The sequence below is a fragment of the Cyrtonyx montezumae genome, unplaced genomic scaffold (genome assembly GCF_038088225.1).
Source record: "Cyrtonyx montezumae isolate F1298 unplaced genomic scaffold, pur_monq_1.0 scaffold_36, whole genome shotgun sequence".
In the NCBI taxonomy this organism is placed as follows: domain Eukaryota; kingdom Metazoa; phylum Chordata; class Aves; order Galliformes; family Odontophoridae; genus Cyrtonyx; species Cyrtonyx montezumae.
In genome coordinates, this window is record NW_027072041.1 from 9,669,423 (window position 1) to 9,684,186 (window position 14,764).

The 14,764-nt window shown below is 40.9% G+C and overlaps 1 protein-coding gene across 1 annotated transcript; it reads right to left on the reverse strand.

Moving 5' to 3' along the window:
- Positions 1 to 413: 413 nt before the first annotated feature.
- LOC136054407 (fructose-1,6-bisphosphatase 1) lies at positions 414 to 10,253 on the reverse strand. The gene is made up of 7 exons (XM_065745680.1): positions 10,058 to 10,253; positions 7,373 to 7,535; positions 5,622 to 5,714; positions 4,435 to 4,578; positions 3,122 to 3,259; positions 1,792 to 1,911; positions 414 to 811 (listed from the first exon to the last, which is right to left on the reverse strand). Exons 1-7 carry the CDS (start codon positions 10,225 to 10,227, stop codon positions 620 to 622), a joined length of 1,020 nt encoding a protein of 339 aa, XP_065601752.1. The 5' UTR covers positions 10,228 to 10,253; the 3' UTR covers positions 414 to 619.
- Between the last annotated feature and the right edge of the window lie 4,511 nt (positions 10,254 to 14,764).

Sequence of the window (14,764 nt, forward strand, 5' to 3'; positions counted from 1 at the left end):
GATCTGACAGAGAACTAGCTGGCAGTATTAACAGGATGTGTCAGAGTTACCATACACTGGTATATGTATTTCACAACTGTTAACTCTCATTTAGGATAAGGCCACACTGAAGTACATTGAGTAACTCATTGAGTAACAAAGAGCCTGGAAACAGTGTGAAACGCTCTGCAAATGTGGAATCATCCATGTTAGCATTTATACTTTCATCAAAGAACTATGGTGGAGGAAGGATCACTCAGTGTAAGAGGCTGCAAGATTCTTAGAAAAGATATTCTGGTGATTGTATTGTTTGTATGAGGAAGTTAGGTATCAATTAACATAGCACAGTATTTTCTTGTAGCATCAGTAACTTCATCAGTAACTGTATAATCAAGAAGATAAATGAAAAAAAAACCCACAAATGTATTTTCCCCTTGCTTTTCTTTAAATGCATTCTTTAATACAATCCTTTAATGCCTTTTGTTGTACAGTACAATTGCACTTTAAAAATAATCTTACGAAAATGTGGCTTATCCCCTTTCTTGTTACAAAGGTCTGACAGTTCAGATTTGCAGTGTGTTCTTTGGTTTAGCTTTAAGGCATTTCTTCCCATCCGCACAGTTACAGCAGCAGGCCTTCTTCACTTAGCTGCATGCTTTTTGACTATTTCCAGGTACTCCTTCACATCATCAGGAGATCCCAAGACAACAGGCACTCTTTGGTGGATATCCTCAGGCACTATATCTAGTATTGACTGATGCCCTGTTGTTGCTATTCCTCCAGCCTTCTCAATAACAAAAGCCATAGGATTGCATTCATAGAGCAGTCTCAGCTGCAAGACAAAAATCAAAATGGCAATGGTCAATCCAGACAATGCTCACAATCACATAACTATTTGGCAATTGATTTAAAGCCAACACTTGAAGTACTCAGTATTTAACATAAACTCGAATCCAGAATCGTGTGGATTCTTTCTGTAAATAAAGCAAAAAGAATGCTGGGTTTGCTCAGTTTGAGCGCTTTCTCCATAGTTCATGTTTGAATTGTGCTCTTTACACAGAGATAAATCTCCTATGTAAGACATAGCCTTTAACGAGGCAGCAGATCGTGCAGTAAGAAAAACATTGGCCCTGAGTACACCATTAGGTTTCTCTAATGAGTAACTGCATCTTATCTGCAACCTGAAGTAATAATTTATGGACAGTTACAAAACAGATGAAAGGTCCTTGCTGAATAAATAGTCACCTTGTCAGCCCCCAAGAGCGTGCTTTTCCACAAGGGACTGCCTGCTGCCCTGCAGAAGCAGCCAGGCACAGTTCCTCCTGATGAGGCAGCACAACTAAGAACAAGATGCAGAGGTTTTTCTGTTCAGTAGAGCTTCTCTTAAGGAGCACATTACACTTAAGCTCCTGATATCTCAGATCGTAATAGGAATCTCAGCATAGCGTGAGCCATTTATTTTGCTTTGTAATTTTTCATTTAGCTGGAGACACCAAGTTTTGGGCAGACCCATGCATGGAGCAGGCTGCTTAAACAGAACATCCCCTAGTATGTTCCTGCTAATGATTCATAATCTGTTATAAGTATGAATATAAAGAAAAGTAAGGACAGTTGACACAGGCAAGAAGCAGACCTAAACTGGTGTCTGACAACAGGTTGCTGTCTCCTGTGACAGTGTGCAAAGACTGGGTCCTATGTGCACATCAGCTACCAAGTTGTAAGAATTACATTCTAGAATAAAAATACTGATCCACAAGAGTGAAATATCTATGTAATGCAACACCTTCTGTAATCGGAATTATGCAGATTTACCTTCCCTTTAGGACTTTTGGAGTTGGCAGGATACAAAAAGATTCCTCCATACACCAGTGTGCGATGCACATCAGCCACCATAGATCCTATGTACCTTCCACCATATGGCGAACTGCCATCCTGAAGGAAGACAATCAAATATAAGTAACAGTTGAGTACATCAGGTTATTTTTTTTCTCCTTCCTTTTAGTGTTTTTAACATCTGACTCCTCCATGTTGCAATTCATAGTATTCCAAGTAGCTTAGGTTAAAAATTCAGTTTCTTCCTCATTTTGTAATTGAGAAAAGCCAAGGATATGGACAGACAGATCTCAGAATAGATGAGTGGTGGTGCCAACAACAGGAAATGCTGCCCAGCTCTGCATCAGTCCTCTAACCTTTGGAAAATGCTGCATTTCTAATAGCAAATAGAATCAAGTGGTGGGAACAGAGGCTGGGTTTTTATTCAATTGTAATGAGAAAGAAAAAAAAATAAAATAAAATCGAAGAAGTGATCTGTAGTAATTCTTTTTACCCTTTTGCTTCAGTTTTTACACACTTCCGTCAACAGAAAGTTAATATTTTACTAATAATTCCTCATTACACTGCAGATATTATCTTTTAGTATCATTTTAGTATCTTGGTAAACAGCACATTAAGCCTGCAAGTCAGCAGAAGAAAATACCAGTTTTTGTTTAAAGCAAGTTGAGTAAGTTTGAGTAAGTTAAGAGTGGAGATGAACACTTAACAGTACTACATGCTGACACAGTTATTCACTGAATAACTGCAGTGAGCACAGAAGGAAGGCATGAGAATGGACATGTTTTTGTGCGTAGTGTTGTGGTATCACAGCTTCAAGCCCTCTGATAACCAGGGAGCTGCACATCCACAAAGCAGACCTTGAAACAACGTGAACTTTTCATGTGAGAGGCCCATGGGGACACAGACCATCTTATCACTGAGCACAAGGCCTACATCCCTGCTCAGCTTCCCCATCTAATCTAGGATGCTGCAGTGGGGCAGCTGCAACCTAACGTGCCTGTAGAAAATGTTTCTTCATCACCGGATGAGACTTCCTCTCTTTTATACCATCTAAATGCCTCGTTTTAACCCCAGAACAATTACTCAGGCCCCTGGCTAGGACAGAAAAATTAAAAAATAAGAAAGAAGAAAAAGCACAGGTGGAGCGCAGTACTGAAGGGCAGCTGCACTAACCAGCAGTCCTACACACATGGATACATTTTAAATAGATAAACTAAAAACAAGCTCTGAAACTTCATAAATCAGACAGTGACTGGTGTTAAAGTAGGAATGACTAGGTGTAGCTTGTCATCAGAAAGCTTTTCTTTACCTCAGGGAATTTCTTCTTCCTTAGATACTCAGTGACAGCAGAATCAAAGTATTTAGCATAGCCTTCATTGAGACTGTAGATATTCCCCTTCTTTTTTATTTTCACATCCCTATCAACCAAAATGAATTCTCCAATTGCCTAAAATTAAGAAAGAAAAATAATTTGTTAATATTGTTTTCTCAATTATTTATAAAGTGAAAGCCAATCATACACACAGTTTAGGAAATAATTACTAGAGCTGCTCCTTTCTTTAATGGTTCAATACCTGTGAAAAAAATAGTATTTGCTGTTTAGATGCAGTTTAGAGCATGAATTCTAGGGTCATGCAAGCATCTTTATACTACCACTACCCAGCTCTCTGTCAGTTTTCTATACAAAATAATAATAATAATGCTGTTGCCTGTAAATTCATTTAGCACTACATACTTTTGCTAAACTCAAAATGAAGGAATGGCTATGAAGAGCTCAGAAACTGAGAGTGCCAGCTGAAGCACTGCACAAATGTTATCAAATAGATACTAATATACTGCAGGTTGTTCTACCTTGCACTAACTAGAAGTGTTAGAATCTCTGTAACCAAGGGCTGGGCTGTTTAGTTTTCACTGATGTGAGTTTCTATGTTAGTGCTAAAAGCAAACAAAATAACATTCACATATGCTTAAAGCTAAATCTTCTACCTGAATATAAACAAAAACACATGCAGCTAATTAAGCTCTTTACAGGGAGCACCACGTTATATTTCCCACTTCTTGACCACTGCAAGTTTTAAAACCTTAATGCAGGCACATGCTGGTTAACTGCTAACACAAAGACGGGTTATTATAGCAAACCACTTTCTGCTGTGGCCAATATGTCTTTGATTTTAAAACTTATACATCAATGCGTTCTACAGTGTCTAACACATTCACACACATCACTTACTCTTTTGTCATCATGGCGAGATCTGAAAACAGAAGAAAGTTAAGAATCTCTGATTCAACAGTTTTCTAAGGCCCTAGCATTAAGGGAAAAGGCATAAAAAATTCTCAGCTGCATTCTGCATAGCTTGTTTTAAGTACCACATTATTTGACACATGCTGCATATTTACTTCACTGACTTGACTGTCTTTCCATTGCTGAATCACTGACTGCAGCAGGCAGGTGGAATGCAAAGATCTCTTCATCTTAGTTTTGACAAGTTATGGAATGTACTTCATTTTTCCACATCAGCTTTAATTTGAAAATTGCTCCTCTGACATTTTTGAAGGACAAACGTGTCTTACAGATAGCACCATGTTATCCCTAACAAACAAACAAGCAGAATACATCCTCACCGGATCAAGCATAAAACAGTTGACACCTCCTGCAGAAGTGGCCAGTACCAGCATGGTAGCACTCCCATAGAGAGCATAACCCGCTGCCACGAGATTACGCCCTGGTTGTAAAGCATCTTTTCCAGTAGGTTCATCAGGGGATATCTAGAATAAGAGCACAAAAAAATTACTTCATTTTTTCATCTGATATATAATATAGCTGGGCTCTGAAATAGGGATAATCTTCTACTGCATATCCACGCAACACATGGCACAAGTGCTTGCACGGCCTACAACTAGGATTCCTAATGGATGTGTTTTATTATTATTGTATACATTACATATAATGCACAAATTATATGGAAGAGACAAACACATTCATCTGGAAATGCTCTTATATAAGCCTTGTTGGAATGCAGGAAACAGGAAAGGATTAAGGTGATAATATAGAGCTGTGCACCTCCTTGTAGGTGGTGATGAACACAGAGCTAGAAGCAAAACTCCAAGGCACAGTTGAAAAGCAAGCAATGAAACATGACTCATGGAGTTTACAGCTGAGCAAAGCGCCAAGGGTTGTTTTATTTTCCTTTGCTTCATCCAAAAATTAAGTTGGAAATAGTTACTTTGAGGTGTATGAGAACATACAAAAGATGATTAAAACAGACAGTTGGGTGTGTTTTTATCTGACTTTCTGCTTCCCCCATTTTTTGTCATGTAAGTCCAGTATTTCAGGCTTCTCAGACGAGGTTTCTGCCTTTCAGAATGAATTAGACACTCAAATGCACATGCCATATTTCAGCTGTGGTTTGCATTTGAAGCCTGTCCTCAGGCCAACGTAACTATTAGTACAAAGAAAACCTAAAAGCACATTTCTCATGTAAATAACAATCACATGGTATTTTGCCTCAAGAAAATTATTGATGAATCTAATTCCAGCTATGTTTGTAAGGGGTGACTCCTCTAGCTGTCTAATTAAATATCAGCAAGGCTTCCACATTCTTCTAATGTTCATTTTCTAATACAGTGATGCAGATTCCTTACAAATCTTTCATGCAAGTGTCTGAAACAGCAGATATAACTTAGTCAGTCCTGGAAGGTCTCTTTCACAAAGGAGTTCAGTTAGGTTTTATTACATTTTCATATGCAATTCTATTTCATCCAAAGGTGCACAATAATATTTTTTCTTATCCTATAGGAAAACATTTTACCTTTCTATAGATGCCAAAGATTGTCCCAATGGAAACAAGACAGTCAATGTTAGATGATCCATCCAGAGGGTCTATGCACACTATGTATTTACCCTAAAATATATAATGGGGAGCAGTAAGATTGATGACATTATTCACTTACCTCCTACAGATAAAACTATTCAGTAGATAAGCATTCTCAGACATTTCCAAATCAGTATAAATTAAAGTGCATTTATAGATCATGAAGGAACAGAATTGCATAAATGGAAGGTCTTTGATCTGGATTTCATTGATTAGAACTGTGATTTGTGTCACAGTAGATCGTGGGGAATCCTTAAAGTAAGTAACAGATGATGAAACAACAAAGCTCGTTTTTGTATTCTTTTTTTTTTTTTTTAATATATAAAAAGTTAAGTAATTAGTTTAGCTTCATGTATCAAGTTAAAGCTGATCCATTTTGATAGACATCCTTTAATATCTACTATTTAAGCTACATTTTCTCATCTTTAAAGAGACTGCATGCTGAATTTTAAGGAAAAATATAAGAAGGTCTACCCTTTTTTTTTTTATTATTAAGAGCTAAAATTAGAGGCATTAAAAACAACTTTAACACCTGACATTCAGAAACTATACACTTTACTGCATATTCCACTTCAAACAGCTTAACAAAGCCCCCTGTTCAGAAATGGACAGGTACTCAGAAATTACTGCAGCCAGTTCTCAGTTTTAACCTGTGGGCTGGAGTTCCTTTCCCCCAGAGAGGAACAGTTTCTTCCTGTGGTCATATTAAGGATTCTTGCAGATAAAGGAATCTGCTAGTACAGGGGAAGCAGCTGATTCCACTGTACTTTTTATGTAGCTCATTTTTCCCTTATTCTGTCCACAATCGCTAATAATCACACATACTTTGTTTGCACATTTGCTTTTCATTTAATTCAATCCTGTATGCCAAAAACCTTTTTAAACCCAGAAATGCTGATAAAAGCACTATATTAGCTCACATTTTGTTTTAAAAAAAGCATTAGCATTGATCCTCCCTCAGAGATCTGCGAGCATCTGTAATCACATCTGTTCAGATCTAAAATTCATCCAATGCCAACATAATCCATTTTGAAGGATTCTTAGCAAAGAATAAAGGAGATAACTGCTTCGACAAAACAAATGTTATACTTTCTGAATTATGCTTATTGTTTATTTTCTCTAAACTTTTCGCTCAGATTTTTTTTAAACACCAGAATATAATATAGCAAAAAGGAACTACCATCATTCAAGAAGTATGTGCAGACTAGGAGATACAGTTAAGACCAAAAAGTCAAAATGATATTTTGTGTCATTGCAAAATCTTATTTTCAGGGCTCCTGGGAGAATTTACCTAAACAGGAAAGTTCAAGATCTAAACTGCAACAAGCTCGGTGCTTTACTGATATAGCTCCTTTACAAAAGTGCTGGATGGACACAGAGAGAAAAGGAGGAATAAACGTGAAAAACACTTTCTTCGCAGTTAGGAAAAAGTGGGGGAACAAAGAAGGTAGAGAGGAACAACAAAGAAAAACAAATTTAAAAATCCAGCCTCGGGAACAGAAATATCAGAGGGGGCAGGGACAGAAGAACACACACACCTACAAAACAAACTGAAAGCTGATTGTCTGTGTGGAAAAGTACATGTTCTCTGAAAGGTTTTGCTCAGTCTGAATTTCCCACACTTGAAAAGATACTATTGTAAAGATTAAACTGAAATAGAATACTGAGAATTTTTTAAAGCTACTAACCCTTCTGTCAGCTTCCACTATCACAGCATCCTTGTTTTCTTCCGACACAATAACGCATGTGCTGAATGATGATTTGAGCATGTTAATCACCAAATCATTGGAAAGGATGTCCAGCTTCTTCACCTGATCTCCTGTCACATTGGTAGAACCAGCAATCCCATACCTACAGTAAGGTAAGGAGAGAATGTCTAGTCAGAGGAGGGCACCGCAGCTTCCAAAGCTTTCAATTTCTGACAAGTGTATGCTTGTACAACATCCTGCAGAACTAAGAGGACAACATCCTGCAGAACTAAGAGTGATCAGGTTTTTGCACCTGTTTTTTTATTTGCTGTCCAATGGATCCTTGTTGAGACCTGTTAACATTACCTGTGTCATGAAAAATCTAGAAGACACTTGTACAAAGGAGACTCAGACAGGATCTGATTCATGTCTACAATATCTAAGAAGCAGGAGGCAAAGGGATGAGGCTGGACTTTTCTCAGCAGTGTGCAGTGACAGGACGAGGGGAAATGGACACAAACTGAAACATAGGAAGTTCTGCACAAATGTGTGTGGGAACTTCTTCCCAGTGCAGTGACAGAGCAGTGGCACAGCTGCACAGAGAGGTGGTGGAGTCTCCTTCTCTGGAGACATTCCAGACCCACCTGGACGCCTACCTGTGCAACCTGGGCTAGGGAGCTGCTTTGGCAGGGGGTTGGACTCCGTGATCTCTAGAGGACCCTTCCAAGCCCTACAGTTCTGTGATTCTTTGTGATTCTGTGAAGGTGAGGTACACCAAACAGGGAATCATTTCTCAATAGTCCCTGAAATATAGACAAATATAGCCAGAGCAGGCTGTGAAGGCTGAGTTATGAAACTGATGCTTAACATTAACTGTAAGACCTAAATGTTGTCCCTCCATCCTATCTCCACTGTCACAGCTGCTTCCAGTAAAAGCTAAGATTTTGCTAGAAACTTCATACTTAACAAGTGAATCTGGCTGTGCTAGTTACACTATAACTTCTCAATGCAGTTTGCTCTTGGTAAGCAGTTCCTCCTACATATTCCAAAATGAACGCTTTGCTCACACTTAAATCAACAATTTTACGGTTCAATGTTTTCAGCTTTTCACTTTAAGTACCAAACATTTCTTTGGGAATAAAACTGAGAAACACAGACACAAAACACAAATAAAGCCCTGCCAGCTAATCAGAACTGCTGTCTGACATCAGGAAGTACTGGGAGACCTTGTGATAGGCGATGTTGAAAGTGTCCCAGAAGGGAGACCAGGAAGTTCAGCTCTCAGCAGAGAAAAACAAGACCCAGCTCTGCACACATGGAGATTTATCTTACATACTGCAGCCACTGATCATCCTGAATACTGGTAATTCAGGTTTTTTGCAATAATGCTGAACTTAGGAATGCAGTAATGTGCTGCATACAGGAGACAAAATAAAAAGGCCTGCCATGACTCTCTATGCATCTGTCTGCCTTTGAGTCTTCTATGACACCTTGAACTTTTTTCCTGCAAGTGTGAAAGTGTTTCTAGACAGTGATGTAACTCAAAATCTAACTTGGTTGAGGAAAGCAGGGAGTACACTCCACGTGAGCCCAGAAGCTACAGACCTCACATCCAAGTGCTGGGGGCTGGTAGGGGATGTGCCCAGCAGGCTGCCTGCAAGGGACACAGGGCACACACATGGAGCCTGTGACAGCTCAGCTCAGCAACAGAGGGAGACAAGAGGGATGGGACCTCAGCCATTACAAACTAGGGCACAAGTGGGAAACCTCTGTCCTCAGCGGTCAGCAGGTCAGCAGAGCAGGTGCTGCAAGGGGCTAGCATGTAACAATGAGAAGGTGATGGCAGTCGTATAACAGCAGAAGTCAAGACAGAGCAAAGTAATTCAAAAATATGTAAAGTGGAATTTCCTTACTGTCTCATGGAGTAGCTTCTGTGTTATTAACTTCACCAAAATTTTCAGCTCTCTGACAGTAAGAATACATTTTGTAATAAATACTACTCTGTATTGCCTTCAACCATTTCCACTGTATACATAGTGTGCAGGTAGCATGGTACTGCTACATCTTTCATTAGGTAATGAAGTAGCTTATATTGACAATACAGTGATTTATATCACAGAGAAAAGCAGTTATCTACAATAGTTTTGCTTTTCTTTTAGCACCTTGTGAACTCTGATTTCCTCTCGATGCTCCTGGAACAATGCTCCGTGGTGCCAGCTCTGCTAGCTGCCACAGCCTGCTCCTGAGGAAGACTTCTGAATCTATTCAAACTCACACTGCTACAACGTGATGTGGAAAAAAAAAATTAGCACAGCTTGAAGAGGTGCCACGGAGCATAAAATGGTGCTCTGACACTGAGTTGTTGACTACAGGGGGCAATAATCCAGCTGTACTTGGATAGGCTCTGCCTTTCAGCATGCTCCTTTGGTTTTCCAGTTCACGACACCTGCACCTGCTCGGTGAAGGTCTGTGTAAGGGTTTATCAGCAGCAGCATCTGCTTCAGGGACCGAGAAGCGGGTAACAGCCTGCTCTTCCTGGGGAGATATGCTGTCTGAGATGCTGCTGCAACAGGGACGTCGGAAGAGCCGACGGAAGTACGGCTCGATGTCGTAAGGCCATCCCACCTCCCGCAGTTCCCCGCCGGCAGCCCCGACCCCCTGCTCGGGGCAGGAGATGTCACTCACAGGTTGGCGATGCCGGCCTTGCGCACGGCAGTGGAAATGGCCTTGACGGCGGTGCAGAGCGAGTTGAGGAGCTGCGTGAACTCCCCGGTGCCTTTCACCCGCCGGCCCTCCTCCATCACGAAGCGGGTCATGGTGATGACATTGGTGTCGAAAGCGGAGCGGTCCGTCATGCTGACAGCGAGGGGTCTACGCGCACCGCGGTGCCGTCGCCGGCTCCGCACCTACACCCAGGCACGGGACCGCCCCCCGTCCGCCCTCCCCCCGCTCCGCCCCCGGGGCCGCCCAGTGGAGCTGCTGGAGCGGGGGTGTTGGGTCCCTGCTCTCAGACCTAGGGTTTGGAATTTGGGTGGTCCTATGTGGGGACAGGAGTTGGATTCGGTGATCCATGTGGGTGCCTTCCAAATGGATTCTACTGTGATTCTATGAAATACTATTGCGAAACTAGGGAGCTGGGACCCTGCTGAATCCCACTGCTTTTGGTTGCAGCCTTCTGAACTGTGCAGTGAAACCAAAAAGTACATTTTGTTGCTTATTTGATCAGAAAAATGCACGCACTAAACCAGGCTTGCTCAGCAGTTGAGCCCATGCACAAGCTTTCCCACGGTTAATCTGAAAAATACAAATATGTATGTGAGTGATCCACTTGTTACAGCATAGAGTTCCACAACTGCGCATTATTTGATATTTAAATTATCTAAAGAGATGAGTCCAAGATATTGTGAGTACTTACAATAGTTATGATAATTCATGATTTGGAAAGGCACAGCCTTAGGTGGTAAAACTGAAGCCACAGGTACTATGTACACATAGTACATTCCAGGTACTATGAAATGCAGGGCACATCTTCACAGGAATGTATGCTTTCTTCTATCTATACCTTTCCTGCACCAGAGATATGCATAAACACCTATTACTTCAGGTGCACACAGCTTTGGCCTAATTCAGCCATGCCTGGCATTACAGACAAGCCTGAAAACCATAGTTGTAAGTAGGTGCTTTTTAGAATGGGATGATTCAGTACTTAATATTACAGACTAGAATCATAAAGATGTTTCTTGGAGGTACTGGTGGATTTTCGAGCTTTTATAAAACATTCTTATTAGCTCTTTACATCCATCTGTATTGATAGTCGAGAACAATTAATAGCAAGTATTCTGCAGAGTTTGATGAGAGCTTAAATTGTGTAGAAACAAGTGAGCTAGAGGAGCCTGGAAATAGGAGTTATGGAAGCAAAAACCTGGAAGTGTTGATCTGTGAGCTTAATCGTGAAGGCCCTAATAAATACACCAGTAACCTGTAATAAAAGCTATACTTCTGTATAAAATAGTCATGGTCTGATCAGAACAGTTGCAACCTATGGTTTTACCTTCTTTACAGTTATTGGGAAGTTCTTCAAGTTCTGAGAGAAAGCTGTTTCCTGTTGGTGGTGATGAGGTGTCTGGGGCAAGAGTTCTCTCCTACATTCCCACCATGGAAGTTAGGTAGAGACAAGCAAACTGTGAATTGAGAGAGTCAACTGAAAGAGTGCTGGTTTCATACTGGTCCATCCAGGTGTGCACTTCCACTGTGGACAGGTAACTTAATTATTTTTAGCTGTTATATCATGCTCATAATTTTCTGAAGTAAGGCATTGGCGCAATCTGTCCAGAGAAGCTGTGTATGCCCCATCCCTGTGGAGACATTCAAGGGCAGGCTGGATGGGTTCCTGGGCAGCCTGATGTGGTGGGTAGCAGCCCTGCCCATGGCAGGGGCTTGGAGCTCAGTGGTATTTAAGATCCTTTCCAATATAAGCCATTCAATGATTCTGTGTTCTATAAAGTCAAGGCAACATGTTTTCATGTCCGTGGTCTTAGAGTATGCCCGTACATGGGTCATTTCTGGGATTCTATTATCATGTAGAAAGTGGACTTCTCATTAAATAACTAAGATCTAGTGGTCAAGGACAGGCTAGTTGTGAGAATGTAAAGCTTAGCGCTGTAAGTCCAATATTCACACAACTTTTCAGACATAATCTGTACTGTACAGTTTGTTCCCAACTGTGAGAAATGGCTATCTAGCTGAGGCATTTGGCTAGTTTTCCTGCACTACCTAGACAACAACACTGGTCTATCTGATTTTGATCAATTCTCAAATTGCATTTACTAAAAGAGAACTTAGTAATTTTATGAATGCTGTAGTATGGGTGTAATTCTTGCCTCTTTGTCAATATTTTCAGATATCTTAAGGCAATGCCAAAAGATCACAGGATCATAGAATGGTTTGAGTTGGAAGGGATCTTTAATATCATCTAATTCCAACCCCCCTGCTACAGGCAGGGATACCTCTCTCTAGGCCAGGTTGCTCGAACCACCCTCGCTGTAAAGAATTTCTTCCTAGTATCTAGTCTATATCTACCCTCTTCCAGTTAAAACTGTTTCCCCTCATCCTGTCTCTACCTGCCCTTATAAAAAGTCAATTTTTAGCTTTCCTGTGGGCCCCCTTCAGGTACTGGAAGGCCACTTATAAGGTCTTTTCAGAGGCTTCTCCAGGCTGAAGGGCACCGGCTCTCTCAGCCTGTTCTTGTAGGGAAGGTGCTACAGCCCCTTGATTGTCCTTGTGGCCTTCATCTGGACCTACTTCAACAACTCAGTGTCCTTCTAGTGTTGTGGGCTCCAAAAGTGGACACAAGGCTCCAGGTGGAGTCTCATGAGAGCAGAGGGGTAGAAACATTTCCCTCAGTCTGCTGGTCACACTTATCTTGATGCAACCCAGGATACAGTTGGCTTTCTGTGCTGCAAGTGCACATTGCTCGCTCATGTTGAATCTTTCAACTGACAACCCTAAATCCTTCTCCTCAGGAACATTCTCTGCCCAACCTGTATATGTGCCCTGACCCAGGGGTTGGACCTTGTACTTGGCCTTGTTGAGCTTCATGAGGTTGGCATGAGATCACCTCTCAAGCTCTGGATGGCATCCCTTCCCTCTAGCATGTCAGCTGTGTCACTCAGCTTGGTCTCACCTGCCTAGTTGCTGATCCCACTGTCCACGTAGCTTACAAAAATGTTAAATAACACTGGTCCCAACATTGATCCCTGAGGAACGCCACTCATCACCAGTTGCCATGTGGACACTGAGACATTGACCACAACTCTCTGTGTGCAACCATCCAGCCAATTCCTTATCCAGTGAGTGATCCATCCATCAAATTCATTTTTCTGAATCTTGGTGACCAGGACTGTCATGTGGGACAGTGTCAAATGCTTTTCACAAGCCCAAGTAGATGATGTCAGTTACTCTTCCTTTACCTACTGACACTGTAACTCCAACATAGAAGGCCACTAAGTCTGGCAGCCCTTGGTTAATTTGTGTTAGTTACCACCAATAATCCCTCTTTATTTTCCATGTGCCTTATTAGAGCCTTCAGGAGGATCTATTCCATGATTTTGCCAGGCACAGAGGTGAGACTGACTGGCCTGTAATTCCCTGGATCTTCTTTTTTTTCCCTTCTTCAAAATGGAGGTTATGTTTCTCCTTTTCCAAACAGTGGGAACTTCACCAGACTGCCATGACCTTTTGAATACGATGAACATTGGCTTGGCAACTTCATCAGCCAGCTCCCTCAGTGTAAATAACAGGAGCAAAGTGGGGGAAAAAAAGAGAGAATGCAAGTGTCTTGGACTGTAAAACAATTCAACACATGAAGATTCCTACAGCAACCATGCTATGATGTAACTATAAAAGTAGTATAGGATTAAAAGCAGTCTGTGCATGTTTTGAACTTTTCCTCTAGAAATCAGTAGTTAAACATTTATTGAAAACAAATTTCTGTCATTTGAGAAGAAGGGTCAGTGCTGGTTGATTAAACATTGCTGAAACTGTCTGTCAGTTCTGTACAGAAGAAAACATGGTCTTGTTTGCTAACAGATGACATCCAACTAGGCATGGCTCACAGCTGATCTAGAGCTGTAATTGTGCAAATCCTCAACATTTTAACATGTATTATTATTATGTTGAAAATAAGACGTAATAATTCCTAGATACGTTATTACCAAGTTTGCCTTTTGTAGTTTCAAGTGACAGACAAAAGGACAATGGGAATAAAGTGATTTCAGAAAGGCTTTTTCTCCCCTGAAGTAAATGTCCACATTGGAAGGGAAACATAGATCCCACTTTTGCTGAGAAAAATTCTGTTTGTGCAAAATTCTGACAGATGTAAATGTTTCTTTTCAGGTGGGTGATGTGAGAGTCAGATCTAACTGTCACAGGGTGATAGCTAACAGATAGCATTTCTATCTCACCATGTCATGGTAAGTGGGATGGGACATTATGAAGGGGAAGTCTGAGGCTGGTCATCATTTCCTACAAGAGATGGATTGGGAGAAAATGCAGTACTATGTACAGAGCTTCAGGCAGGGGAGAGTGTCAGGCAGGGGAGAGTGTTATGCAGGGAATTCCCAGGTGAATTTATATCCAAGCAATCAATCTTTCCTCTTTTTTAGCTTCAGTGATTTTCTCTTACATTAATTTGCATGCTGGGCCAGCATCCCGGAGTATTTATTTATGTCTGTGACAGCAAAGCACATCACATCTGTGAAAACAGGTGAAATACACCAGAAGGCATAAACTTAAAAGGGATGCAATTACGAATACAAATTAACTGGAAATTAATGTCTAGTATATTGGCTACAAAATGGGATTCATTTATTAACATATGTTAAATTACTTTGC